The sequence below is a fragment of the Manacus vitellinus genome, unplaced genomic scaffold (assembly GCF_001715985.3).
Source record: "Manacus vitellinus isolate BGI_N305 unplaced genomic scaffold, ASM171598v3 scaffold_58_pilon, whole genome shotgun sequence".
In the NCBI taxonomy this organism is placed as follows: domain Eukaryota; kingdom Metazoa; phylum Chordata; class Aves; order Passeriformes; family Pipridae; genus Manacus; species Manacus vitellinus.
In genome coordinates, this window is record NW_021940671.1 from 1,598,586 (window position 1) to 1,624,093 (window position 25,508).

The 25,508-nt window shown below is 46.3% G+C and overlaps 1 protein-coding gene and 1 long non-coding RNA gene across 6 annotated transcripts in view; one reads left to right on the forward strand and one right to left on the reverse strand.

The window, feature by feature from the left end:
* Positions 1-25,508, reverse strand: part of BICDL1 (BICD family like cargo adaptor 1) — a 48,418-nt gene that overhangs the window by 8,287 nt on the left and 14,623 nt on the right. For 4 of the 5 annotated variants that reach the window (XR_003916181.1, XR_003916182.1, XM_029963301.1 and 1 more), the window contains exons 3-9: positions 9,125-9,241; positions 8,424-8,435; positions 6,926-7,072; positions 5,788-5,967; positions 5,292-5,510; positions 4,000-4,143; positions 627-757 (exon numbers count right to left, since the gene is read on the reverse strand). Coding sequence is in view for 3 of the 5 variants with exons in the window: in XM_029963301.1 (XP_029819161.1) it covers positions 627-757; positions 4,000-4,143; positions 5,292-5,510; positions 5,788-5,967; positions 6,926-7,072; positions 8,424-8,435; positions 9,125-9,241 (950 nt within the window). In the remaining 2 variants the exon portion in view is untranslated. The remainder of the gene's footprint in view (positions 1-626; positions 758-3,999; positions 4,144-5,291; positions 5,511-5,787; positions 5,968-6,925; positions 7,073-8,423; positions 8,436-9,124; positions 9,242-25,508) is intronic. The other variant, XM_029963302.1, reaches the window with a different exon arrangement.
* On the forward strand, positions 2,025-7,164 carry LOC108641254. Its single transcript, XR_001921873.2, has 4 exons — positions 2,025-2,240; positions 5,007-5,566; positions 5,917-5,985; positions 6,959-7,164. It is a non-coding gene; the product is annotated as an uncharacterized LOC108641254 (long non-coding RNA).

Sequence of the window (25,508 nt, forward strand, 5' to 3'; positions counted from 1 at the left end):
AGGCATTTTGGCGGGCCCAAGGACAGAGCTGGGGAAGGGGGGCATAGGGTACAGGGGAGCAGAACTGCACAGGTGTGCAGAGGATGGGGAAAATAAAGAGCCAAACCAGTGGGAGAATCCCAAAAGGAGAAACAGAGAATTACAGGACTGGAGATGTAAGAAAGACCCTGGAACAGGAAAGGAGAGCAAGTGACCAGAGAAATGAAATGGTTTAGGGAAGAAGCCCAAGCAGGGCTGTAATGGGGATGGGCAGGAAAGCAGGGTGTGTCTGGAAGAGCAAAAGAATTCAAATATGACAAATAGGGCAGACCATTTGGTTCCCTGAAGTCCTCTCCTCCTTGCAGTGACTCATGCCAGCACTAGGGATGGCAAAAACATGCTTCACAGCATCCTCTTTAATGTCCCCAATCCTGCCATGGGGCAGCTCTGGAAATCCACATCTCCTGCCCCGTTCCCAAGCTCCTGGCAGCATTTCCCAAGTCCAGTGAAACCGAGACTCGCTCCATCACACTGTAACAGCTACTCGGATTTGCAGAGGGTAGGACAAATCCACCCCAGAGGCACCTCCTGCCAAGGCAGTCTGTAACTGCTGACCCAGCCTGGCCTTGGCTGTTGGTGCCACTTACTTGGCAATGGCCTCGTCCCGGTCCCTGATGGCCTGCAGGAGCCGTTCGCTGCTCTCCTTGTCCTCGGCAGCTCCTCGCAGCCGGTCCCGTTCCTCCTTCAGCGTCGTCATTTCCACACTCAGCAGCGTGACCTGTGGGCAGAGGGAAGGTGTGAAACCCAGGGCTGCTCAGGCAAATTCACCACGAGTGTGTGTGTGGAAAAAAAACTCACGTGGGCCAACCTGGAGGCTGAGCTCCCCTGCTTGTAGGAGAAGCTGTGTCTGCTGGGAGGGGGCTGTTAGTGCTGGTGCAACACCTCATAAAGTGTGCTGGCTTTCCCTGGGATGGTGGCAGTGCTGGTCTGAGCGAGATGGTCACTAAGCCTCAGTAACATGCAGAAACAGCACTGAAAACAGAGCAGGACCCATCTGTGACTTTGCTGTCACTATGGCATCGGCACTAAAATATTGCCCCTCTCCAAGCAGTTTGTCTTGTGAATGCATCCTCTGAGCCTGCCTGTTGTAATTCTGATCTTTCCAGGGTTAAATTATTGCTAACATAATTTAGCAGCAAATAAGATTTTTTGAAGGGGCCATTACGTCTCCTGTAGAATGAAGCTGTAGACAAAGGATGTGAACATTCCCTTTCATGCCATAGAAGGTGTTACTGGCACATCTTACAATTTTAATTAGACTTTAAAATATGTGTGGAGTCTTAAATAGTCTGAGAAATGATCTATCGTTTTGGTCCTGTGCAGAGTGAGTTAATAGGGTGTAAAATCATGCAAGGATCGCATTAGCAGAGCTTTGCAATATTTCATACACGTTTAATTTCTTTTGTCTAGGGCACACACATGCTCTGTTACACTACTCCATCACCTGGAAACCCTTCCAGCGTTTGACCCACCTCCTGTCTCTAAATGCAGCTCAGTAGTGCTTGAATCTTCAAAGAAATCTTTAAATAGAGGGCAGACAGTCAAAAAGGGCTCATCACATCCAGGGCGTGGGAGGATCTGCCGTTAGGGCGGCGTGGCTGGGCCGGGGGGAGGAGGGTGTGAACACACCCTGTCTGTGTGCAGAGACTCCCCATGGTGTCCCAGGGCTGCCAGGGAACTGGGGAGCTGTTCCTGAGCCCTGCCCTCCCACAGCCCCCCGTGGGGTGCACCTCAGGGCAGCGATGGGGCAGAGAGCAGTAGTGGGGCAATGTGAAAGGTGCTGAGCACTTCTGCAGAATTCCCAGGGGACAGGGGATCAAGAGGCCCAAAACACAGTGTTTGGGGAATGTTTTGGGCTTTTAACTAGTTTTATCTGTGCTTCAGGTAAGAATGGGATGCCACTGAGGGAGAAGACGGACAGGGAGAAGATGTGAAACCATTTCCCAGTGTAGACAGAGGCAGGGGTGACTCCCATCTCCACCAGCTCACCTTGCTCTCAGGCAGGAGCAATGAATGTGTGTGGTGCTACGGTTCCAAAAGCCATTTAGGAGGAGTTTCCCTTTGATTGTATCAATACCAGTGACAGCACAGAGAAATGAAGAGGCAGCAGAGCACTGCTCCCCCAGGTTGGACCAGATTTCCATGTGCATCGATTTTCTTTAGCACCTGAACAGAAGATGATGTTGCCTCTTCAGTGGGAGGTGAGAATAATTATTAACGTGGAGCAAGTGCAAGGATGGGTTACAGGCAAAAGCTGTGGGAGATGTGTGCTTGCTGTGAGAGGCTGGAGGATTTCTCCAAGAGCAATGTCTGCTACATTGGTAGCTATGCCCCATCTTTCTTCATATCACATAGAGGTGTAAGAAGAAAATAGAGGTGCGGTTTTCCATTTGTTCACTAAATATTCAGAGCTCTGGTAGTCAGAGACCCCTAAAAGCAGAGACAGGGTTCCAGATTTGTGATCCAGGCCAGGTCTTCTGGTCCTTCTTGGCTGGGGAGTTTGGGATGATCAGTCACAGCAAAAAACAACCACGTGCTGCTCCCTCCTGGTGTCCTGTCAAGGCCTCGTGTGTGAGGTGCTGCTCCAGACACACAGGGTGGTGTACAGGTGGTCACTCAAAATGTGTGAAAGAGCCTCGAAAGGTCTCGGTCAGCAGAGCCAGGTTGCAGTCGTCAAGCCCTTGTGTCCTCTGTCTCAGGTGTTTAAGGGCAAGGGGGACCTGGGGGTGATGCACAGGACCATGGCAGCACAGCCAGAGAAGTGTCTGGGCTCATGTCTCACTGGGGCAGAAGTTTGGACCCCCAGTATTGTCTCTTGTGGTGGCCACATCGCTGAGAGGAGCAGTCCTCCGAGAAGGATGGGCTCCAGGGCTGCTCCCCTTCTCCACTCTGCCTCTGACCAGCTGCTCTGTCAGCAGGACCATTCCCACCCCCACACCCAGGCAGCCATCACTGCTGGGGTATTTAATGATGCTCTCACTCTTTTCAGTCCCGTGGTGGGAGCCCCCACAGCCCTACACAAGGCTGTCAGACTTGTGCTGACTTTCTGAACAGGGATGTTTTCCTATTTATTCTCTAAAGGGTTACATCAAAAGGGCAATACAGCACCACTGCCAAGACCAGTGTTAATCCCATTCCCTGCTCCAGTGCAGTTGGTGCTGCACAAGCACCTTCACCAAAGGATGCTACTGCTGCAGCCTCTGGATCCCCTCCAGCATATGGAGTCTTGTCCCACAGAAACAGGGATTGCAGAGCATCTTCTTGGGTGCCTCTCTCCAGTTACTGCTCTTGGCACAGGACCTCAGACATGGGTGGTGCTACATTCAGTGCAGATGCAGTGGGATTCTGTGCCTTGGCTGTGGAATTGGTTTCAGGGCTGGATCATTTGTTGTTGTTGAGATTGCCTTTGCCCTGTTGGCCCTGGGGTGACAGGCTGGCCATGATTAGGATTCTCTGGGTGTGCATTTCTGAGGGTTTTGTGATGCTGCTATGGAAGGGGTCAAACCCTGCTTCATGCACAGCAGAGCAGCACTGTTATATCCACCCAGTGGATGTATATGTCTTTCACAAGGGCTTAGTGCAAGCAATTTGGGTCAGACTGGAAGCCTTTGGGTTTCTAGTACCCCATACCAAGCAGACTTGTACTTTGGGGTCTTCTGCTGAGATGAACTTAAGCAACACAGATTGGCTGAAAAGTGGACTGGGAGAAAGGTTTAAAGGAAGTTTGGCTGTTTGAGACAATACCTGGGATGGACCCCAGACAACCTGTCAAAAACTCTCCTTCTAAATGCATAAATCCTCTGCACTGGGTTTAACAATGTCTCCCTCATCCAGCCATAAGTGGTTTTGGCCTAAATCCTCCTGAGTTATTTATCATGTTGATCTCTTCGATGGAAGGCATGTCTTGGAGGATGAACACTGGTGTTACAAGACCACATGTAAAGTGTGGGGATTGCTAACCTGGCTGTGCAGTCGCTGCAGCTCCTCCAAACTCTGCCTCAGTTTCCCCCGTTCTCCCTCCATTAATTCCCTCAGGGCTCGTGAATCCTCACTTGTTCTCCTGATCTGTTCCTCTAACGTGTCGTCGTCGCTTCGTCGAGAGCTCTGAGAGCGGGAGAGAAATCTCTTGCTCAGATTTCACTTTAAAAAAGGCAATTGCATTAATTTGATACCGGTTTGGGATGGAGGTACTAAACAAGGAAGAAGGAAATGTGAATGTGACCTCGGTAGAGTTTCAGGGTTTTTCCCAGATACCTCCACAGTGGAAATGTGCTCAGCCAGTGGTAGTGCTTGTACACATGATACAAAGAGCATGCAGAGCTTAACACAAACCAAATGTACAGAGACCTGCTTGGTAACATATGGCTACAATCTCTGTCTGTGGACCTTTTGCAGGACTTTCCACATTTTATTTAACAAATACAACTTCATCTCTATACTCAGCCTTCTTGCAGCTGTTATGGGTCCTTAAACTAGGAGGGTGAGTACTCCCAAGCAGGTCTGCAGCTGCAGGGTCTGCACTGTGTTCCTCACCATGGCATCTCAAATAAGTCATCCTGGCAATGCAACCAGCTTGTGGGGGATGGGAACAGGCCTGATTTGAGCCACTGTGAAAAGTGAGGTGTTTTCTTGTAATTCTGCACTCCTGTGGATGCTGAGTAGTCCTCCCCTCCTGCTCAGCAGCCTGGGGGCAATATCCCACAGACATCATCTTGTGCCAGCAAAACCTTTCACCTGTCTGGCAGCTCTTGCCACAACACTCATACCCAGTGACAATTCGCAGGGACAGAACCTACCCACGTAGGGGTTGCAATGCTTTTGTGATGCTATTGCTAATAAAGCAAGGTTAGGAAAACCCTAAGAGAAATAACTGAACTGTGATGTATAAGGCAATCTGCAGTATTTCCACGTTGAAACTCTAACTTACTGAAAATCTCAAAGTAAGCCTATGTTTATTAATTTTCCAGAATGACTCCCAGGCCAACGACGGTTGCATGAGCTTGAAACTTATTGCATGAGCTTGGAACTTTAGGTGGTCTGACCACTGCAGGGCTGAAACCCCACATGCTTGGCTCTTGTCTGACCATTTGAGACACATGGAACAGGCTGTGCACTGTGACAGCCCATCTCTGTGGGCCACAGAGGTTTTCTTGGAGACTGGGAACTTCCAGATCCAGCAGAACCTGCAGCAAGCTCTGTCACCTGGGCCTGGGACATGCACAAGCCAAGGTGTCTCTGTGCCACCAACTTACCGTGGAGTCTGCCCCATCCAGCACATTCTGTATCAGTCTTTTGAGCTCACTGAGAGCTGCCCGAAGGCTCCCGGCTGGGACGTCTTTGGCTGATGAGGTTTCTGAAGACTCGTCCATGGAGGAGTCTGTGGAGACGGCGGAGTCGGCGCTGTCGTTCCCTCTGAGGTGGGAGCAGAGATACCGCACTTGGCAATAGGCCTCCCAGAGCTGCAGCCTCAGCTGAAACAAGAGACAAGAGGCTGGGACACCAAGGCCATGGAAATCCTCCTTCTGTGGTAAAGTGAAGTGTGTGTTTGCTGAACCTCACAAATATCTGTCTAGCTTGCTCTGTTGGTTTTGAAATGGATGCAGAGGTTTGGCTTCATGTGGTCAAAAGGGTGTTGTTCCCAATTTTCTGGCCCTTTCCAAACCCAGATCAAATGCAATAAACTCCCTTTTCCCTCAGGGGCTGGTCACAGAGGCCTGTGGGCTTTCCCAGGGGCTGGAGGGCAAATACCTGCTCTCGTTCTTGTTCCAGCTCCTCTGCCTCCATGCTCTGCTCTATCTCAGATAGGAGGGATGTGCTGGTTGTGTTGAGGTTTTGGAGGCTTCTCTCCTCACTGAGCTCCTCTACCTTCCCCTGCAGCTGCCGGTAGGACAGACGCACCTCCTGGAGCTCCATCTGGCTTTGGTGCAGCTTGTGAAGAAAATAAAGGTATTGGAAAAAAAGTATTAGTGGAGGTGATAAGGACTGGATGAATCTCTTGGTTTCTGAAGGAGCTGGGAGGGAGAAATGAGTGACACAAAGCAGGGTTTCCAGCCAGGAGAAAAGTACTCTTGGCTGGTGTTGCTATTTATTGGAGCTTAATAATCTCCAAATGTCATTAGACATTGTTTAGACTCCAGAATATCCTGAAAGATAAAAATAGCAAGTTAATCAGCACTAAAATGAGAAACATTGTGAAGAAGTTAGGACTCAGGTAAAACAATTTGCTGAAAACAACACAGTAGGAAATGAATCCAAAAAGAAAGTGATACAGACAGATTTTTAGAAAATATATGCACAAATACAAATACATGTTAAAAAAAGGAAAAATATTTCAGGGCTGTTTTGCAGACCTGGGGATTCAGGGGTTGTCAACCCATGGCAGCAAAATGGAAAAATCTTGCTCTCTCTCAAGATGCCATAAGCCCCAGAGGTGCCAGGTGGTTCTCTGGGGGGTGATATTTGGTGACACATGGCTATGAACAGCACAGGAAACTGTCTGAGCAGTGAGAGCCACGAGGCCAGTGACTGCCCTCTGGGACAGCAGGGTCTAAAGAAGCCCTTTCTTAGAAAATTAACTAAAATGAACTACAACCGAAATTCTCTGCTTCTTTTGACATTTACCTAATTTCCCCAGAACCCTGTCCCACACCCTTGCTCAGGTCTCCCTCCTAAGCTGCTCTTTGCTGTCGCTGAGGCTCCTGTTATCTGTTCCCAGATCCCAGGGAACACCTGGGACCTTACTTGCTGCCATGAGGCGTTTTATTCTATGGATTTATGAGTTGTTTTGACTCTCGGTTCTTGATTATCTTCCTGGCCAATTTTGCCCCAAAACGTGTCTTTTACTGCATTTCCCCATCCTTTCCCTGCCTCACTGCTGCCTCCTCACCTGCAGGTCCTTGTCATGGCTTTGTCTCTCCAGGATGAGCACTCGGTCCTGCAGCTCCTCCACGGTTCCCTGGAGCAGGTCGTTCTCCTCCATCATGGCACTAAGGCGATGCTCCAGCTCCCGCTTCCTGTCCGTCAGCATTTTGATCTGCAGAGGAAAGAGAGGCAGTGTCGGAACCCCACACTTTGCAGGAAGCAGAGAGGAGGGAAATCACATTCCGGAGAGAGAAATGAAACAGCAAAAAAAAGCCAAAGTAGGTACATAAGTATTCTGTACCTGTATGAGAGAAACTTTGTGTGTGTGGTTTAAAGCTTAGGAAGGCTCTGGAAGGAAACTCCTCCTTCTCCAGGCTGCAAAGGCAGCTCTAAAAGGGCTGGGTGGGCATTGGCAGGTCAGGGAGCAGGCAGAAATGTCCAAAAGGATTAAGCAAAGACCAGCCCTGCCCACCCCTTCTACCTTAACATTTGCAAGACTGGGCAAAACTAGTTACTTTTCCTGGCTAGTCCCTAACTGAGCATGGTAGCATTTTCTCCTGTATGGGTGCTGAAGACCACAGGGTGAGCCAGCAGGATCCAGGGTGAGCCTGTGGGATCCTGCTCCCCACAGGGCTGTGCCACAGTACTGCTCATAGCTGTTCTTAATTGCTGTGTGTTCATCAGGTCCTCATCAGGGATTTTTCTGTCTTTTTCCTTGTGAAGACTCCTTTCTGTGCCATGCTTATTTTTAGCCTCCCAGTGATCAGTTGCCTTTAAAATTGGTTCATTTCTTTTAATTGTCAAGGGCAGTGATTTCAGGCGGAGGGACAGTGTGCCAAACAAACCCTCCGTGACTCAGTTAGCTGGGAACAGTGCACAGGATGAATCAGCACTAGCCAAGGTCACTTCTTGTTTAACCAAGAAGAAGGAGCCTTTTCCCAGATTAGTACACACAGGATCTCTGGGGACTGGCATGCCAGCCATCCACCAGCCCAGTATAACTCTAAATAGTCCCTATGGCCTCCTTTCAACCCATGGACCGTAGACAAATTCAGCAACTTCCCATTGTTTTCTTGGCCTTTTTAGGACCTTGTCTCTTTGCTGCTTTCCAGGTTGCTGGAAAGATTTGGCTGCAGAAAGGAAAGTTAGCCAAGTGTGTTGACTTGCTATTTCCGTAGGGTAAAGGCTGCTGGAGGTATTGGAAACTGCTCTTAGGTGACTAATGGCTTCTGAGATGTCTCTGCCCACCACCATCATGATTTGAGAGGGTTGGAGAAAGAAAAATAAGAGGTTTAATACAGAGGTTGTAGCAAGAGTTTGTATTTGGCAGGCAAACCAGTAATGAACACAGTGTGAATAACTGTATAACGGAGCCCTGGGCCATGGGAAGGACATGGGGAGAATGGGGTTTGGAAAGCAAAACAGGAAGGAGGTGAGGAGGCAAGGTGGGCATGCACAGTGACAGGCATGCATGGTAACAGCGATGGACACGCAGGCAAACCCTTCCAAGCCTCCGTACTTACTTCAAGGACCTGCTGCTCCACACCAAGGGGAGGGGAAGAAAAGGCGAGGGACCAGCAAGGAGCAGGTGGGAGTGGGAGAAAAGAACAAATTGAGAGATTTTAGGAAAAGCTTTTCCAGACGGCCTTTAAATAAAAGAACTGGCTGGGCAGTAGAGTTGGACATCTACCTGTGCAGTTCCTGCCTACATGGTTCCCAGTGACACCTCATCAGGGAAGAGAAGAGGAAGGAAGGTTGTATCATTCCTGCTAATGTACCAAAGTTAAAACAGGCAGGGGCTCCTTGCTTTCCCAAGTGTGTGGCTCAGAGGCAGGAGAGGATTGCTGCTTCCTTTGCAAGCGTGAGGAACAGGATAAAAAAAAACCCTTGCAGTCCTTCCCACCGTGCCCCAGAGTTTAACCCAAACTGGGCAGCAGCCCTGCAGGAGCACAGCTGTGGTTTAGCTCCTGGAAGATCCTTCTCATCCATTCATTTTCTGGGAATGCTGTGGCCAAGGCAGCACTGGAAGCTGGCCTGAGCCAGCCCAGCCATCCCTGGGCTGCAGCAAAAATTCCTGCTGGAGGAGTTCTTTACCCCACTGCTGCCACCCCTCTGTTTGCTCCAACAGCAGGTTCTGTTTACTCAGTTCAGGGAGGGTCATTACACAAGTGAAAACAGCCCTGGCTGCCTTCTGAAGGAGCTGGGCCGAGCGCAGGTGACTCACCTCGGCCTGGAGGCTCTCCAGCCGCACGATGTGTTGGCTGCTGGAGGAGTTCTTCTCCCGAAAGTCCTCCCGGAGGGTGTGGACCTGCAGGGAGAGCTGCCGCTCCACCTCCGACGCCTGCAAGGAGACACCAGCTGGCGTTACCCCAAGGGTCGTCGCACAGACCCAAAGCAGTTATCTCCTCCTGCACAGGAGACCTGCCCTCGTATGACTTCTGCAGAAGTCCTAGTTTTGGCAGAAACTCTGAATCCTGCACTGTTTGGGTGAGTGAAAAGCTCATCCTGGACAGACGTTGAGGAGAGCTGCCATTTAGACCATGCTGATTTTTCCCTTGGGGCAGCCAAGGGGACACAGCCCTTAACTTCCTTCCGCTGCAAAAATAACATGATGATTCCCGTGTCCTACGGGATAATCAGTTTTCCTCAAAAACAGTAGCCTAGCTGAGGTTGAGGAGGAGACCAGACCACTTACAACGGTGAGGGGAGCCAGTCTCCACAGCTCCCAGGCAATACTACTATTAGACTTATACTTCCTTAACCTCTGAACATCTTTGGCACAGCTCTGGAATAACAAGTGCTCTTTGCCTCTGATTCCCAGCTCCCGTCAGAGCCAGATGGAGAAACATCCGCTCCACATGACTGCCAGTGCAGGATGGCTGGGCTTGTCCCTCTTTCCCAGGTTGAAGGAGGGATGCCCCACTTATGCAGGGTGGTTTGAGGACACTGGAAAGGCCATTCCCACCTGCAGGATCCAGGCTGCAGACAGCCCTTATAAATGACAGCTTAGACATGTTAACTACTCTCCAGAGAGCTTTATGGCTGATTTTTACATGGGGAACACACTTGTTTAGGCTTGTAAGAGAACATAAGGTTTTTATGACAAATCCCTAATGAGACAGCACGAATGGATGGTTTTCTATTTAATTAGCCTCCATCAGGCTCCATTACACTTAGGCACAGACCTCCACCTCTGGCACATTAGCTGGAAGTGAATTGATTCCCCTCAAGAGGTGGCATTGCCATCCTGCTCGGACATCCTGTACAGGTGGCATTGATGTCCTGTACAGACAGAGCTGTGTGTCCAGTGGCAAAAGCCATCAGCAGCCATAATGTCTCAGACAGGGAGGTGAGGTGGGAGGGAGGGAGGGGGGTCAGCAGCTGTGGGTGGGTTTGGGAGTGTATCCTTATGTCTGGCAAACATTGGGTCAGGATTTGACTCCGGGACAGAGTTCCCAAGGAGCAGCCCCACCAAAGGGTGCAATGGCTTTGCTCTAGCACCCTGTGACTTGAGGAATGAGCACACAGACCCAGCCTGAGCTGCCCACAAAGGCAACACTACCCCTTTTTAAAAATGGTCCCTTATTTTTGCACAGTCTGCAGCAAAATATTTCAAATCAGAAGCATAAGGTAAAAGGCTGTTCCAGCTCCATCAGGTGGAGGAAAGTGTGGTTGCCCCAATGCTGCTTGCTTGGAGGGGCAGCAGCAGACAGAAGCGTGTCCACCAAAATCAGCCAGGCTCTGACCACTGGCTTCTGGAATGAGAAATGGTTTCCAATAATAAGAAATATTCTTGTCTACCAATTGTTTTTTAGTTCCCTTCTTATCCCAGATTGGCATAACTGGTCTTTTACCCTTTTTTAAAGCCTCACATCAAAGCCCCTTGCATATTGCCCTCACCTCACTTATTAAATAGAGCTTCTTTGCACTGGCAAGGTACTCAAAATATAATGATAGCACAGCACTGTGGGAAGGGGTTGGTTATTTTTCTTCCCTTAGGCAGCTATAGGTTTCAAAGCATCCTGAGCAGCTATTAATTGGTGACACTAAAGAAGATGGATGGATTGTGCTTTTCTTGAATGATTCACTTGCTTTTGTAATGACTGCTGAAACATCTTCATGCTGAAACACTCTGCAGGAGCTATCAAGGATGAAAAAGCACCAGCTGAAAAGTACCGAAGGATTTTGCCTGCAAGATGCTGACCACACTCCCGAGGAGCACAAGTGGCACCAGTGGAGATGACACACCAGAATTCGATGGTTCACTGTATAACATAATTGATATGCTTGAACAATTCTACACACAGAGAGTGTAAATGCACAATACAGCAGTAAGAAACAAGGGACTATTAATGGCACCGTAAAAATCCCCGGTAAGACAATAGATAGCTGCTCTTGCTGGTTCTGCTCCCCATGCTCAGACTGCAGCAGGTGAAGGGATGAGCTGCAAGGATGATTCAGATTGTGGAAAGTCTGTTATACGAAAGGAGACTAAAAAAAGGATGGCTTGTTTTATCTCATGCAGTGAATGCTGAGAGAGGACTCCCTATAAATACATCACGGATGAGCACACAGAAGGGAGAAGCGCTATTTAAGCAGAAGCACAATTTTGGCAGGAAAGAATTATGTGAATAAACTGAATAAGAGTATATTAAGGCTGGGAATAGGAAGATTTCCACATTTCCAAGGAGCTGCAGGAGGATTCTTCCTCCTGCACTCTTACAGTAGTAGAAATGGTGGCAAAAAATTAATTTTGTGATGGGGCTGTATCACTTTATCATGTAGTTTCTTTTAGAGGGCTGCCTATGACAGAAGGGAAATGAATTGACCTCAAAGGTCCTCTCCAGTACCAGACTGCATGCAGGACTATAAGATTTGTATTCACCAGCATTAAATCATCATCTGAAATTTATCTACATGCTGCTCAGCTTACACACTCACACATCTTATTCCCGCAGTTATAACCCACATAGAGGGAAGAAAGGACTCAGTTATGATTAGTATTTAGGTCCCTATGGCAGATGGAATGTTCCAATGTCACCTCAGTACACACCATTCACATCCTACCTCATGCAGTAGAGAATAGTAAAATTAACACTTTCTTTAGCCTCATACACAGTGCAGACAACACTCTCTGACCAAGTGTTCAGCAGAAGTAAACAGAAACGTGTTTCCCTCCACAGAGGATGAGGAGAGGTCTTCATCCAGTTCTCCTAGACAGGGAAATGGCTGATACCATTTTTGATTTTTCATAGACATGAGACAAAGCCTTCTGAGCTGAGTTCTGCTCATGGAATCCCCCTTTTCATGCTACTTTTGTTTCAGAGGTTATTAACACTGCTGCCAAACTACCCTTTCTAACTGATTATAAACCAAAGATTTTAACATCAATTTGCACTATTTTATGGAAAGCCACCTTGACAGTGTCCAATGTTTTTCAGGCTTTATGGTGTATTTTCATACAGCTTCTAATTCAGTTCTCCACAGTGCTGTACATGTGCATGTGTTACATGTGTGTTTTAAACCATGAGCTCACTACTGATTACTTCTAACATACTCTTTTCCTTAGTGACACCAATTAAGATGAATCCTCCCATCTACACTTTATGGCTTAAATAAGCTATGGTTTTTGTTAAATGGAAGTGAGTTTCTTCTGCCTCAGCCAGTCTGTTGAGCTTTCTCTTCCCCCATCAGTGTTTCCTAAACATTAAAAGCTAAATCTTCTGTGGTTATGCCAATCATTTAGTGATGCATTGATCTTGCTAGAGACAAGTAATATTCTTTGCAGAAAGGCAGACATGTATTGCCCAACATCACAGCTTTGCTCTGTAGTTAAAAAAGAATTAATTTCCTGGGTATGGGCAAATTAGCCAACACAGCCAGCAGGCAGGGTTTGAAACATATCTGCAAAAGCATAGACATCAATTCACAATTAGAAATATTCAATCAACTGTGAGATTTGTTTTCTGGACTTCAGGCAAAGTTTCAATGAGATCTGGGCAGTGTAAGAAGAAAGGAAGAGCAGGAGGACATTTTGGCTTCTGCTCTAATTAAGGGCTTTTTATCATTGCAAACCTGATTAAGTTTCTCTCATGATTAATTCCCCAGTGCTAAAATACACAAAACTGTGTAGATCTTTGGCAGAGAAAGATGGCTTGCCAGTTACAATAACTCCGTGAGGTTTAACATCTGGAATATATAAGCAATAAATAAATAAAATAAATATAAATAAATTGGATCACTGACACTCCTGTGAAGTGGGGATCTTTGAAACACTTGGGATGGACTGTGAGAAATTAATGACCTATAGATTAGTCTCATTCAAAGAAAATCCTCTTTTGGGAGAAAATTTGATAAATTAAACTAACTATATGCAAAATATCTAGCTATAAATCAGAAAGAAAGAGAGAATGGCAAAAGCTTAATAGACTGTAGATGGGTAAAGAAACCAATGTTTCCATATGATTTCCTTCTACAAACAAGATGATTCAGATTTAACAAAGGATATTGAAGATTTTCTTGCCTAAAATAACTAAGACAGAGAAGTCCTAATTAGTGCTAAATTTATAACACTCAGGAGATCGTGTTATTCCTTTTATTAATTTGCTAATAGCTGAGTTCAAGGGACTCCCCATTCCCACTGTGGTCCCATTAACACTTCAAACCACTAATTGCTGCCTCCCCTGGCTGCAGGTTCCTGGATTCCCAGCTCTTCTCTGGAAAGAAAATATATTTGGCTATTGAAACACAAGGAAAGGAGGAAACAACAAAAATCTCACTTTAGAATAATACTTTCAAAAAAATTTGTTAGGATGGCTCCATAAGCCACCATCAATATTTTGCACACCTGGGGGTTGCTCAGTTTGGGAATTCTTTGAGAGATTTTTACCAAAGTTTTTAATTCAGGTCAACTTTAAATTATTATTCAAAGCATTAATCTATCCAGGAAAGTTCTTACGTAATAGTGGTGCTTGCATTCATCACCCTTTGAGGGCTTCAGCTTGTATTTGCTGATTTATGTGCCCAGAGGGATTCCCTGTGTCAAGGCACCTCCTCCATTAAGTGTGGAGGATTGGAAAATGTGGTGGGCTGGCCAGAACCCACCCAGCTGCTCTCACTCCCTCTCCTCAACAGGACGGGGGAGAAAATAAGATTAAAAAGCTCGTGGGTTGAGTTAAAGAAAAGGAAATCACTTACCATTAGAGGAATTTGGAGTTAAAACAGTGACTGGAAAAGTAAAAGACGAAGCTCAGACTGGCTATTGCCAGAGGCTGGATTACTAGTGGGGAATTTTTTTTTGGTTTAAAAGGGTGAGAGACGAGGGTGGAGCTGTACTGAGGGTGTATACTGCCCACCCTGGCGGCGTTGTGGCGGTGCCGTTTCCCTTTTTGGTGTGAAGAGATTTTTTTTTGTGGCCGATATCATCAGTAAAGCTGTGAAGGGTGTGTGGCAAGTGAGTATTTTAATGACAATTATTAAATACGCGTTTTGCTGAGGTGAGGAGGGGAATTTATTGGGCCGTGGTGCCCAGGCACTGTCGGTGGGGCTGAGGGACCCTCTGAGGGGAGGCCGGGGCGGCCCCAAGATGGACACAGCTGGTTCCACCACAGCCACACTCAGGGCACGGCTGAGCTTGTCATCCACTGCCTCTGGAAGAAATGCACTTAGGAAAGGACAAAACACTGTCTGGCAGTGACAGCTGAGGTTAAAAGTGTGAGAAGCAGCCCCGTGAGCACCATGGTTGAAGGAGGAGGAGGGTGGGCCTGGCTAAGGGTTTTCCAGAGGCCCTTTTCCCACTTCCCCCCAGTGCAGCGCAGGACATTGGAGCTGGGGAGTGCTGGCCAGCACTGCCCCCATCCCAGCCAAATGATCTAGTGGGTACAAATCATCCTCTTCTTGTCTCATCCCTCACTCTGCTACTACCCAGGTGTGGGGGATTTAACTACACAGAGTATATAGCCACTTGGTCCCTGTGTGAGAGCTGCAAACTGCCGGGAAGAAGGTGTGTGGAAAAATGAGAATTCAAGGAACCTGCAACACTTACAAGGTATTTTGGTTGTAAATATCCAACAGAGACGATTAACATTGATCCTACGGGATATTTTTAGAAAAAAACCCGGATTTTTAAGACTGTACAAGTGCTATCCAATACATACTTATTGTATATCTGGTAGCTATAAGCAGACAGGCAGGTGGACTAAATACCAGTAGCCAGAGTGGCTATATCTGCTCAGGTTTTGCAGGTGAGATTTACTTTCTAACAGAGGTTTCTTTTTCTGCTCAGGAACCATCTCTGCAACCTGCCATAGCACCTGTCAGCCCACCCTTTGTGTTCTTCCTGCTTTGACCCCCTGACTGCTGCTTCATTTAGGTAAGGTACGTGAGGCAGCCTCAGTAGGGACATGCAGCATCCAGCCTGAGGTGTCCTCACTGGGGCCTGGCCTCAAAGCCATACAGCTATGTGAGATTGTGAGCTGGATGTGGCACCTGTTTCCCTCCCTCTGCACCTTTTTCAGTGCAATTCAGGCAAATTACTTTGTATCTGGCTTTTGGTATGTTGGTACCACACCCCTTCACGCTCAGCTATCTGCACTTTTCTTTACATGCCTGCAGGTCTTCTCCTGGTTATTCCTTCTCTCCTCTTGTTTGGAGGGTCCCATAAATCCCTATCTGCTCAGGCAGAAGGATTTGATTCTGTGACACAGTGCCTGACCTCCTTTGTTACAGCCATGCAGGCTGATGAGCCTTCCCTTCAGTGGGAAACAGGCTGGCACAGGCGAGCTAGATTGGTTGGGGGGTCCTATATGACAACAGAGCAGGGGGACAAAAGAGGAAACAAAAGAGCATTATTTTTGCACAAAATGGATTTGTCAAGAAAAAAAGGAAATCAAAGATCCAAAGGGTTGCTAAAGCCAGGAGACTGACTTTTATAAGCATCAGGCTCAGGACACATTACTGATGGGAAAAGCCTCATGGCTGTAGCTTTAAACCTATCCTGAGAGGATTCTGTGAGACAAAGGGCAGCAGTGGCAGCTTATGCTAAGCTCTGCACTACTTTCACAATTGAGACATTTTGGAAATATGAGCCTTCATTTTCCAAATGAGAAAGTGAGAATTCTTTGCTGCAGATTTATTTCCTTTCCCTTCTGTAGGGCAAGTGGGAAATGCCTGGCATGTCCTTTGACCTCCTGTTTACCACTGAACTCCCAACCTGTGTTGTAAAATAAAACAAACCAAGAATGTGTGCTGTTTCTTCTCAACATGTCCCAGTCATGCAGTGGCTGCCGTGGGTGGCAATGGGTTAATGCCCATCAGCTCTGATGCCTCACACCTGAGAGGCAGAGGCCCAGCTGGCCCTAAGGGAGAGCAGGGAGCACCTGGGGCTTTTTCTAGGGGAGTGGGCTGGAACCTACTCGTTGAGGTGAAGTGTTGTTAGAGTGGAGATGTTTAGTTCCTTGGTGGAAACCTCTGTAAAACTTAGCTTGCCTCAGACTGAAGCTGGATTGCCTGTTTTGGGAGGTGAAGTGTTTGCCTTGGCTGACTTTGGTTGCTTCCCATGTTTCTCACGGCTGGAAGACTGGAAGTGCTGCTGGAGATGGACATAATAAGGTACTGCTACTTTTTTATTTCCAAGCGTCCTTGAAAAGTCCTTTTCATAAAGACAGTGAACTTTTGCTGCATCATTAAGCAAAGCATGAAAATAGAGTAGATTGGCAGGGTTTTCCTGGCAATGTAATTGTTCTTTTTATCCCTTCCTATAAGGTTAGGTTATATATGAGAACCAGTTTGTAAGGCAAAGACCTGAATGCTTTGGTGAAGAGCTTAGGGGAATGAATGCAAAATGGTGGTCTTCATCTTGTCTTTTATTAAGTGCTCAGATAACTGTTTGACTGAGGCCAAAGGCCATTAGCTGGGACTAAATCAATTTACAGGATTAGGAACTGCTTTTTAGAACAAAAGCACAGGCAGTTGTGTGCCATATGGGGGCAACTCTATCTGGGTGTAACATCTCCAGGTTCATTGTCTGAATGAGAGAAATAGCTTCACAAGTGGCTGTGGGTTGTGCACATGTTTTAGGAGGTGCTTAAACACGAGCCTCCCTTTTTTTTTTTTTTTAATGTTTTATTCTTGACCTAAGCATTTGGCTCTTGTGGAGAGGAAAATACAGTGTGTGGAAAAATGAGTCAGCCAGCTTCCTGTGGGAGGGACTGCCAGAGGCACGATGCTTTGAATGCTGCAATAAATTAGCACTGGAGATAACTCAGAGGACAAAGTGTGCCTGGAGGACACGCCATGCTAAGTAGTGCACGAAGTGGCTCTTGCTCTCTGTGTGCAAATTCCCCTTGCAGAAGTAGTGTGGGAGATGAGACAGCTCTGCACAGAGGCTCCCAGGCTGGTGTCTGGGCTCTGAACAGAGCTGAATATGGGCTTGTTGGCAGCAGCCTGGCTCCTGGTTGTTGAGGAGGAATAGGGTAAGAACATGTAACACTATCAGGCTCTCCTAGTTCCGTGTGGATGCTGCACATCACTTGGAATGAAGCATTTGTTCCTCTGCACTTCAGTTATCTGTTTGCACATGGAAGCAGAAAGGGCTTATGGCTGCAATAATTGATCTGGTCTTGCTCAAATGGAGCTGAGAGGAACCACAACATTAATTTCAGTGGAGCACATCTTGGGTCCAACATGTTGCAAGGGGGTCTGGGACCTTCAGGTTAAAAAGTCTGTCATTCCCCCCACAGCTGTGTGTGAGACTGCAGTTCCTGAAGTTCTGTCTTGGACTAGCAGAGGGAATGGTACAGGTTTGAAAGGTAGATGGTTCATGTTTTGCATCAGTAAGTTCAGTGGTCTGCTCTCCTAGATAATTTCTAATGCATTTCTAATGCCTAATTTCCATGAATAAGTTATTTTTCCCCTGACAAAAGGCATATTTCATCTTGATAGAGCATTTTGGCTGTTACCTTTGATGTGGGTTTTTAATCCAGATTTGCTTGAGCTTAGTCTGACTTTTCTATGTGAGCTAAAGGTTGAAAAATATTCCAGTAAATTTCTAGTGAGCCATAAGCATGGGTCAGATGACAGGATAATGAAATACAAAATGCCTGACTAGTTTGGAAATAACTGAACTGGAAACATGAAGACTTAACCTGGTCATTAAAACCTTTTGAAAAATTAAGCAGAAGGTTGTGATGGTGGAGGCAAGGAGAAATGTAACATTCCCTCCTGCTCTGAGGGACTTTGCTGTCTTCCCCAGGTAGGCAGAAGTCAGGACAGCCAATCTCCATTCTTGAATTTATTTTTTTATGAAATTCTTTTAGTCTAAGACTTTAAGCCTGAAGGTGTTCAAGCTCAAATGTGCCTGGAAGAAAGAGACAATAATTAAACTTTTTGCAGTCTCTTACTCTGGCTTTAAGCACTTTCTCTCCTTTATTTCAAAGAAAATTAAACTGAGCTCCACTGGGGATATCTAATATGTGTTGGTAGGCTAGCAGCTCTGTCTGCTCTTCATCTATACACCTTGTTAAGCTCACAATATACTGGTTTAGGATTTAGTAGTATACAAACCAAAAGTTTTCCAATATATGTAGACCTGATGCTCAAATGTGCAGTTACAAACATGTCTGAGTGCATGAAAATACTGGTGTCTGTTCCCATACATGTGAAATGAGTGAGTGCCAAAAAAGATGGGGCAAAACTCAAAGAGTTGGTTTAAAATATATTAATCTCTCGGGAAATCTTCAGACAGGAAGATTTTTCTAAAATGTAGATTTTATGGTAGATTGACCTGGAGATGTTTTATTAGCTTTTAAATCCCTGCCAAGTTTGATTCCAGATAACTTCTATCAGGCTGTTTTTTAAAAAGTAGTGCTGATGTGTTTGCTACTTTCTTACAAAACTTGTTGAATTTATTTCAAAACTCGGAGGAGGAAGAGCTAAGAAGTAATTTTTAGGAGCTTGGCTTAACTAAACCAAGACAGAAGATGTTTTGTGCAGAGGGCTTATTTCTCATGGCTGATACAGTAGAACGTGTGGGTCCTTTCTTTAGAAAAATAAGGAAACCCAAACCCTATAGTGAATATTGGCCAGGATGAGAGCTACAGTTTCAAACTATTCCATTAAAGCTTTCTCTTCACTAAATGCTTTAATCACTGATATGTGCAAAAGTGTCATAAGTGAAAGGTGAATGACATAAAAATGAGTAAATCCATGACAAAGTTTTGGGGGGAAAAAAAAAACCCAAACATGAAAATCATGTGGCAGTTATGTCACATTGCAATGCTTAAATAAAAAGGTACAAATCTACTTTCTTGAGGGATTGTTCTGGAGCTGTTAGGTAACACATTACTTAAAAATATCTCTTGGTCAGCTAGTATTTGATCTGTCATTCTAAGCACAGCAGAACTGGGCTGGATACCTGCAGACAAAAAGCTTCTAGAGATATCATTTAACTTAGCAATGCTTCTTCCTGTACTTTGGCAGCCTCCAGCTATATCTGAATTGTTCTCCCTCACTGGCAGCATGAAACGATCTGTTTAGAGCATAAGGTCTTTGGAGCAGACTTTGAGCACAAGGCAGACCTTGCTCTTGGTGATTGCTGACAAAAGATAATTACAGTGTGTTCGTAATAACATCTGAGCACTTTGATCTGCTGCAGCCCAATCTATACTTTGTACATTACCATATGTAATAAGTACAGGATCACTTGTCTCCTTTCAGCCCAGCTTTGCTCTGTTTCCACCAAGGTTCAGCCCGTGACTCAGTGCAGCAGATGATGAACACAGGAGCACTTGTTTACCTCCTGTGCAGTGCCACAGATGTCGGCACTAAGGGGATTAAGTCTTTAATTCGTAGATCCTCAGGGCAGGGCTTGGCCTTCAGAGCAGTCTGCACCTCCACAGCAGTGTGTAGGGGCAAATATGCAATAGTAACTTCTCATTTAGAGCCTAAAGTAAGCCACAGCAGGTGTACTCAGAGTTGAAGATAAATTTTCCGAACAACACCTGTAACCCAGCTTTTGGGAAGCTGCTGAGTACTTCTGTAAGTGGCCAGCTCTTATGCATTTGCCAACCTGGCAGGTGAGGTGCTCCTCTGAAGAGACTGCATGGGTGTAGCTGTGGCCAGTCTCTAGATGATAGGAGGGTCTGGAAACAAGAATGTGGATCTCTCCTTGGAGCTTTGTCCTCCTACAATCTGGCTTTTTAAAAGTTCTTGCTTGAATTTATTTAAACAACAGCTTTTGGCAAACTCACTGGCATCTCAGTACTTTAAGTCCTACAAAAGCTGTGCTTGGAATTAAAAAAATAAAGCAAGTAGATGTGGAGAGCAAACATAGCTGAAAAACGAGGTGGGTGCAGCACATGCTGTGGGATGGCATATAAAATATACTATGCCAAATCATACACCTGCAGGAGAATCATTATCAGGGAGTGGAAAGAGCCCCTCTCTATATGAGTTTCAAGCTTTGGTGTATCTGTAAACATCAGTAAAGCATGGATAGTCCTGTCTTCTTGTAGGGAAGACAACACAGTCACAAACCCTTCTTGTGTTCAGTTATTTTTCTGAAGGAGGGGAGGTGCAGTGCTGCCAGAGGAAGAAAAACCTGCTGTAGCAACATCCCAGCAGCTGTGTTAGAATAAAGACTGTCTGGGAGCTGGAGTCCACTGAAAGCATCACAAAGACTGTGCTTGGCTGTGGGCAGCCAATTTGGCCCAAACGTGTTAGATTTAGACTCGCACCTGTAGCCAAGGTTTTGCAAATGGCAGCTCAGGTGTCATTGAATTGAAAGCCCTTTTCCCCACTAAGATGCTGCTTAGAGGGGTAAGAATCATTCAAGCTGTGCTTTTTTGGCACAGAGGCTGTTGCTTTCTGACAGCTGACTCCAAGCAAGCTCTCAGGAAGCCTGGGCTGAGTCAGGGAGCAGTGACAGGCAGGTCTGGGGACTGATCTGCAGCCCAGACGTGGGGCAAACCAGTGCTGGGGTGTGGAGACCTGTAAGCACTGCACAAGATCTTACACTGGGAGATGTTGTACAGATAGAATTGGCAGCTTGTCCTGTGTGTCTGATGCTGAGAAAAGATCTCTTAGCCCTGGTGGGTGAAGGTTTGATGGCTGAGGCTTTGTGTGGTAAGGAAAAGCACCCTTGATAAAGCTGCCATGAAAAGAGAAAAGGGGGGAGCATGCTTCCCTTCACCAGAGTTTCCTGTTTCACCTTCAGTGCTTTGTCTTGGAGGGGCAGAGTGTGTAAAGGCCTGGAGGTGCCCTTTGGGAACAAGAGGAGGGGATAGGGAAAATGCTGTTGGCTTTGGCTCAGGTGCTTTTAAGCAAATGTCAGTACTGATGGCATGTACCCTGTGCATGTGCTTTTTGGCCCTAACTAGGGAACAGGAGACCAGCTATAAAGTCAGCAAGAAAAACACAACAAAACTGGTGTGGCAGCAGTTGTTCTTCAGCTTTGAAGACTCCCTGGCAAGTTACTGTTGGGAGTGTGCTTCATTTTGAAAGCCCTGTTTGAGTGTGATCATACTTTACTGTGGCAAATTTCATTGCTTTCCAGTTATGTTTTAATAACTTTATCTTCAGCAGAGAGGGCTGCCTTGCTCAAGTGTGTGTGGGTTATCCTGCACTTGAGCACAGGCTGATCTCCTGCTCCAGTTCTTCTACTACAGTAGGATTTTACACTGGGATCTTCCCTAGCTTCCCTGCATAGAAATGATTAACTTTCTCTTCCTTTTGCTGCCTGACATCAAGAGCGATGTGACCAGTGACAGAGGAGATCATGGTATTCAGCTTCCAGCAGTTTTTATTACTCCTGCTGCTGTAGCTGAATTTCTCTATGTGCACAAGCCTGTGGTAGCAACACTAAATCTCCTGAGCGCCTGCTGTGTGCTGGAGTGTCTAAAATGGTGCTGTTTGGAACTCCTGCCAGTACACAGACATGAGTTAGGAAGATTTTTATCCTATCTGTGCTAAAAATCACCTGCCTGAAGCCACTGATCCCATCTCTCCTTCCTTGCATGTCTTGCATGTGATGAGGTGTGTGCTGGAGCTGGCAGATGGCTGGGGAGCAAACAGGTCTGCAGAAACATGCAGAGAAACCAGGCTGCATCATTGGTAACCAGCTTGTGCCAAGACTTGGATTTTCTTCTGCCTGTCACTACCCTGCCTGCACTGGCTTCCCCACCACCCCTTGGCTTGACTGTTTTGTGACCTACCTCCTGGAACAATCTTGGAGACCTTTTTTCCCCTCCTCCCTCAGCTCTTTCTAGTTGATTACTCTAATAGATATCAGCCATGGCACATTGTTGAATTCCCATATAGGCACAATGCTGTGCCAGAGATTTGTTTGCTTAATTACAGAAATACTATTATTTATGCTATAGTGTGTCTGCATTTGGTTTTGCTCCTGAGGCTGGTGCTGCTTTCAGCCTCCTTTCTTTGGCTCTGCTTAAAGATTTTTTTTTTTAATTCTGTTGAATTAGAGCAGATGTCCTCAAACTGGGATGTTATAAAGACTCAGAGTGAAGAAGGAACAAGTAGTTTAACCATGTCACTAGTGCATCACAGGCTGTTTTTAATCACTTAGATACTCCAACCCCTAACACTTACACACAGTGCAGTGCTGCTCAGCTCCCTGCACTGGTAGACTCTGCATCTCCCACGTGGGGACAGGTCTCAAGTCAGGACCATACATGGCAAAATTTGGCCCAGGAATGCCAAATGGGCTTCCAAGAGACAACCAGCTTCCACACCAGGCCCAGACATGGTATGGAGCAGAGACATTCTCCACTTGCAGAAAGCTTGTGCTGTACCTCCTTGGCTTGATGCTTTGGTGGTGTCTGTCTGCTTTGACAGTGGGGCACGAGGGTGCAGCACATAGCTGCTTGCTCAGAAGCAGAAAGTCCCAAGTCAGACAGTGTGTGCACCCAGCTGGTTTACAGAAATTAATAGGTTAAAGTGTAGCATAAATTTGTTAAGCTCTTGCAGGGATTTGGCATTTCCCAGTGTGATCCCCACTGGCACCAAGGGACGGGGAAGATAAAGATATTAGAGCCCAAGTTTTCAGCACAAGCCTTTTTTTAAGTCCTAATTCAAAATACAGCCTTACATGTCAAGATGTGAAACACCAAGTGTATCCCTGTCTCAAACTTATTTGTTTGGGGGACAAGACAAATAGTACCACTTAAAAAGCTCGATATTGGTTTTCATCTTTACTCAGGTTTGCTGAAAGGTTCTTGGATTTAATATTGTTTATGGCAACATTTAAACATTACCAGGAAAGAAGAGTGTTTGGTCAGGTCCCTTCATAGAGTTGGAATTTACACGAGGGTTATAAGGCTCATTGGGGCTAATCCCTGCTAGCATTATACATCATCTGACAGTTGCCAAGGAGACAAGGATAATCTGAGTGAAACAAGATATGTGAGAAGGGTATTTATGGACATTTGCTTAACGATGCTGGTGGAATGCACCAAAAAGTGATTATATGAGTGCCTTTGAAGTACTGTCTCTTCTGTGATGAATATGGAGGACTGGTACACATGCAAAAAATGTTCCAGTGATATTAAAGCAGCAGCAGCCTGGCCTTGATTTTTCCAATTCATCCTGCAGTGGCCTCATGCAGTGTTGTGGAAGGGGCAGACAAGGCTTTTGTGGTGCTGCAAGATGGTTGTCCAGCCACCTGCACTCTGTGGCATCAGCAGAGTATAAATAAGGATAAGCAGTATAAAGAAGCCATTTCAGTCTGTGGTGCTGACAGAGGCTTAATGAAAACCATCCACTTCACGTGCCCGAAATACTAGGAGGTGCCTCATGCAAATGTCTTGTGTGCCAAGGGATGTGAGGGGAAGGAAGAGTGGAGGAGATGTGTATGTACAGACAGGCATGGAGGCTGTATGTGCTTTGTCAGTGCCTTTCCAGACAAACAGCTGTTTCCTCCATCCCTGTCCCCAGGGTGAGTTCAGTTGCCCGTGGCCACCTGGCTGTGGGCTTTGGGTGCTTATGTCACATTCACCGAGCTGTGGGCAGGATTAACATCATGGGCTACTTGGGATGTGGGTCTGAGCAGGTATTTTGGTCAGTTATGCCACTTTCCCTGACCTGGGGTGACTTATAGCTCTGCTTAGGGAGATTAAAAGAAGCCGGAGAGTTAATATCTTCATTTGAACAAGTTCATGCTTGGAAAGGCTTCTGCGTTCCCTGTTTCACATGGCAAAATATTTTCTTGGCATTGTGTTCACTGACCATGAGAAGGGGCAGAGACTGATGGAGGAGGCCCATGTCTGGGACCAGGAGCACTAAAGCTCTGTGGTCTGGAGCTGTCCCACACTGGGCAAATCTTCCCTTCCTGTGCTGAGGTGAGGCAAATGAGGGCAAAAGGCTGCCTTGTCTCCTTCCCTCTCCCCCAGCTTGACCTCTTTAGTCTCTGGTACTGTCTCTTGATGGAGGATTATGAAGGATGGGAAGACAGAAGGAATTTCCTGAGTTTTGAAAGCCTGAATACTCCTTTGAAAGGGGGGAGCTGCTGAGAGCCAGCCTGAAGCTGATGGGCTGTGTCTCGTGATGCCACAGTTAATCTGGGTAAGCAGAGATTAACTGAGCTGCTGGATTGGATAATGCCTGGAATGGTTTCTTGCAGCCTCTGCTGATAAAGCAGCCCAAGACTGAGAGACCCCTCCTTGTCTGCAGCTCTGCAGGGTGAGGGCCTGTGCCCATGGCACCACTGCCCTGGGCACAGAAAGGGCCCAGGAAGGGGTTGTATTAATGAAATCGATTCCATAAGCATTTGCCTTGAGCTCTTAAAGCTTTGGATATTTATTAGTTAGTCTTCACTAAGATATCTGGTCCTTTGTGCTAAGGTGGAAAGGGAAATGAAGACTAAGCAGCACAACATTTAGGAAGAATTTGTGCATGAAGTGAAATAACACAGAGTAAAGCCTAGGGAAATAAATCTCTCTGGAATAGAGGCAAACTTACAGGAGTAATTCGAGTTGGCAAATCCCTGTGCAACTTCATAGCTGATCAATAGATGTTATTTGGACAAATATCACACTGCTAAATTCTACAATCTCTTTTGAACAAACATGGTCATCTCAGGCTTTCTCATTTGGCTTTATCTAAACATAAATTTGCTAGAAAGTGTGACTCCCATGAAATCTGAGTCTGCTCAAGAGCTCATGTTCAAGCAAAGGTTGGAACCTGCCTCTGAATAGTGGCCTGTTTACATTTGCTTGCACTCTTTCATTACTTTATGCCCATGAAGATGAAAGTGCAAGTCAGTTCCAAAGTCCTTGAGATCACTTATTCCTTGTGAGTACTCCTTCAGGCTTCTCTGCCTCTTTCCCTTAGTATTCATACATAGCAAGAAGGCTTGACCTGATGTTAGTGAAAGTCTTGTCTGCATAAAAGAGAAACCTCAGAAGGCTTAACTTTGCCTAGTTCTTCCCATGTCAGTGTGAAAACTGTTCAGCCATGCCTGACCAGTTGGCCACTTCCCAAAAGCTTCCTTTGTTGGAGACCTTGTAGAATCTCTGGGCCATCTCCTCTACTCAGCCAACCTTACAGCAAGGATCTTTTTCTTCATGTCAGTCTAATTCCTACCCTGCAAGTTATAC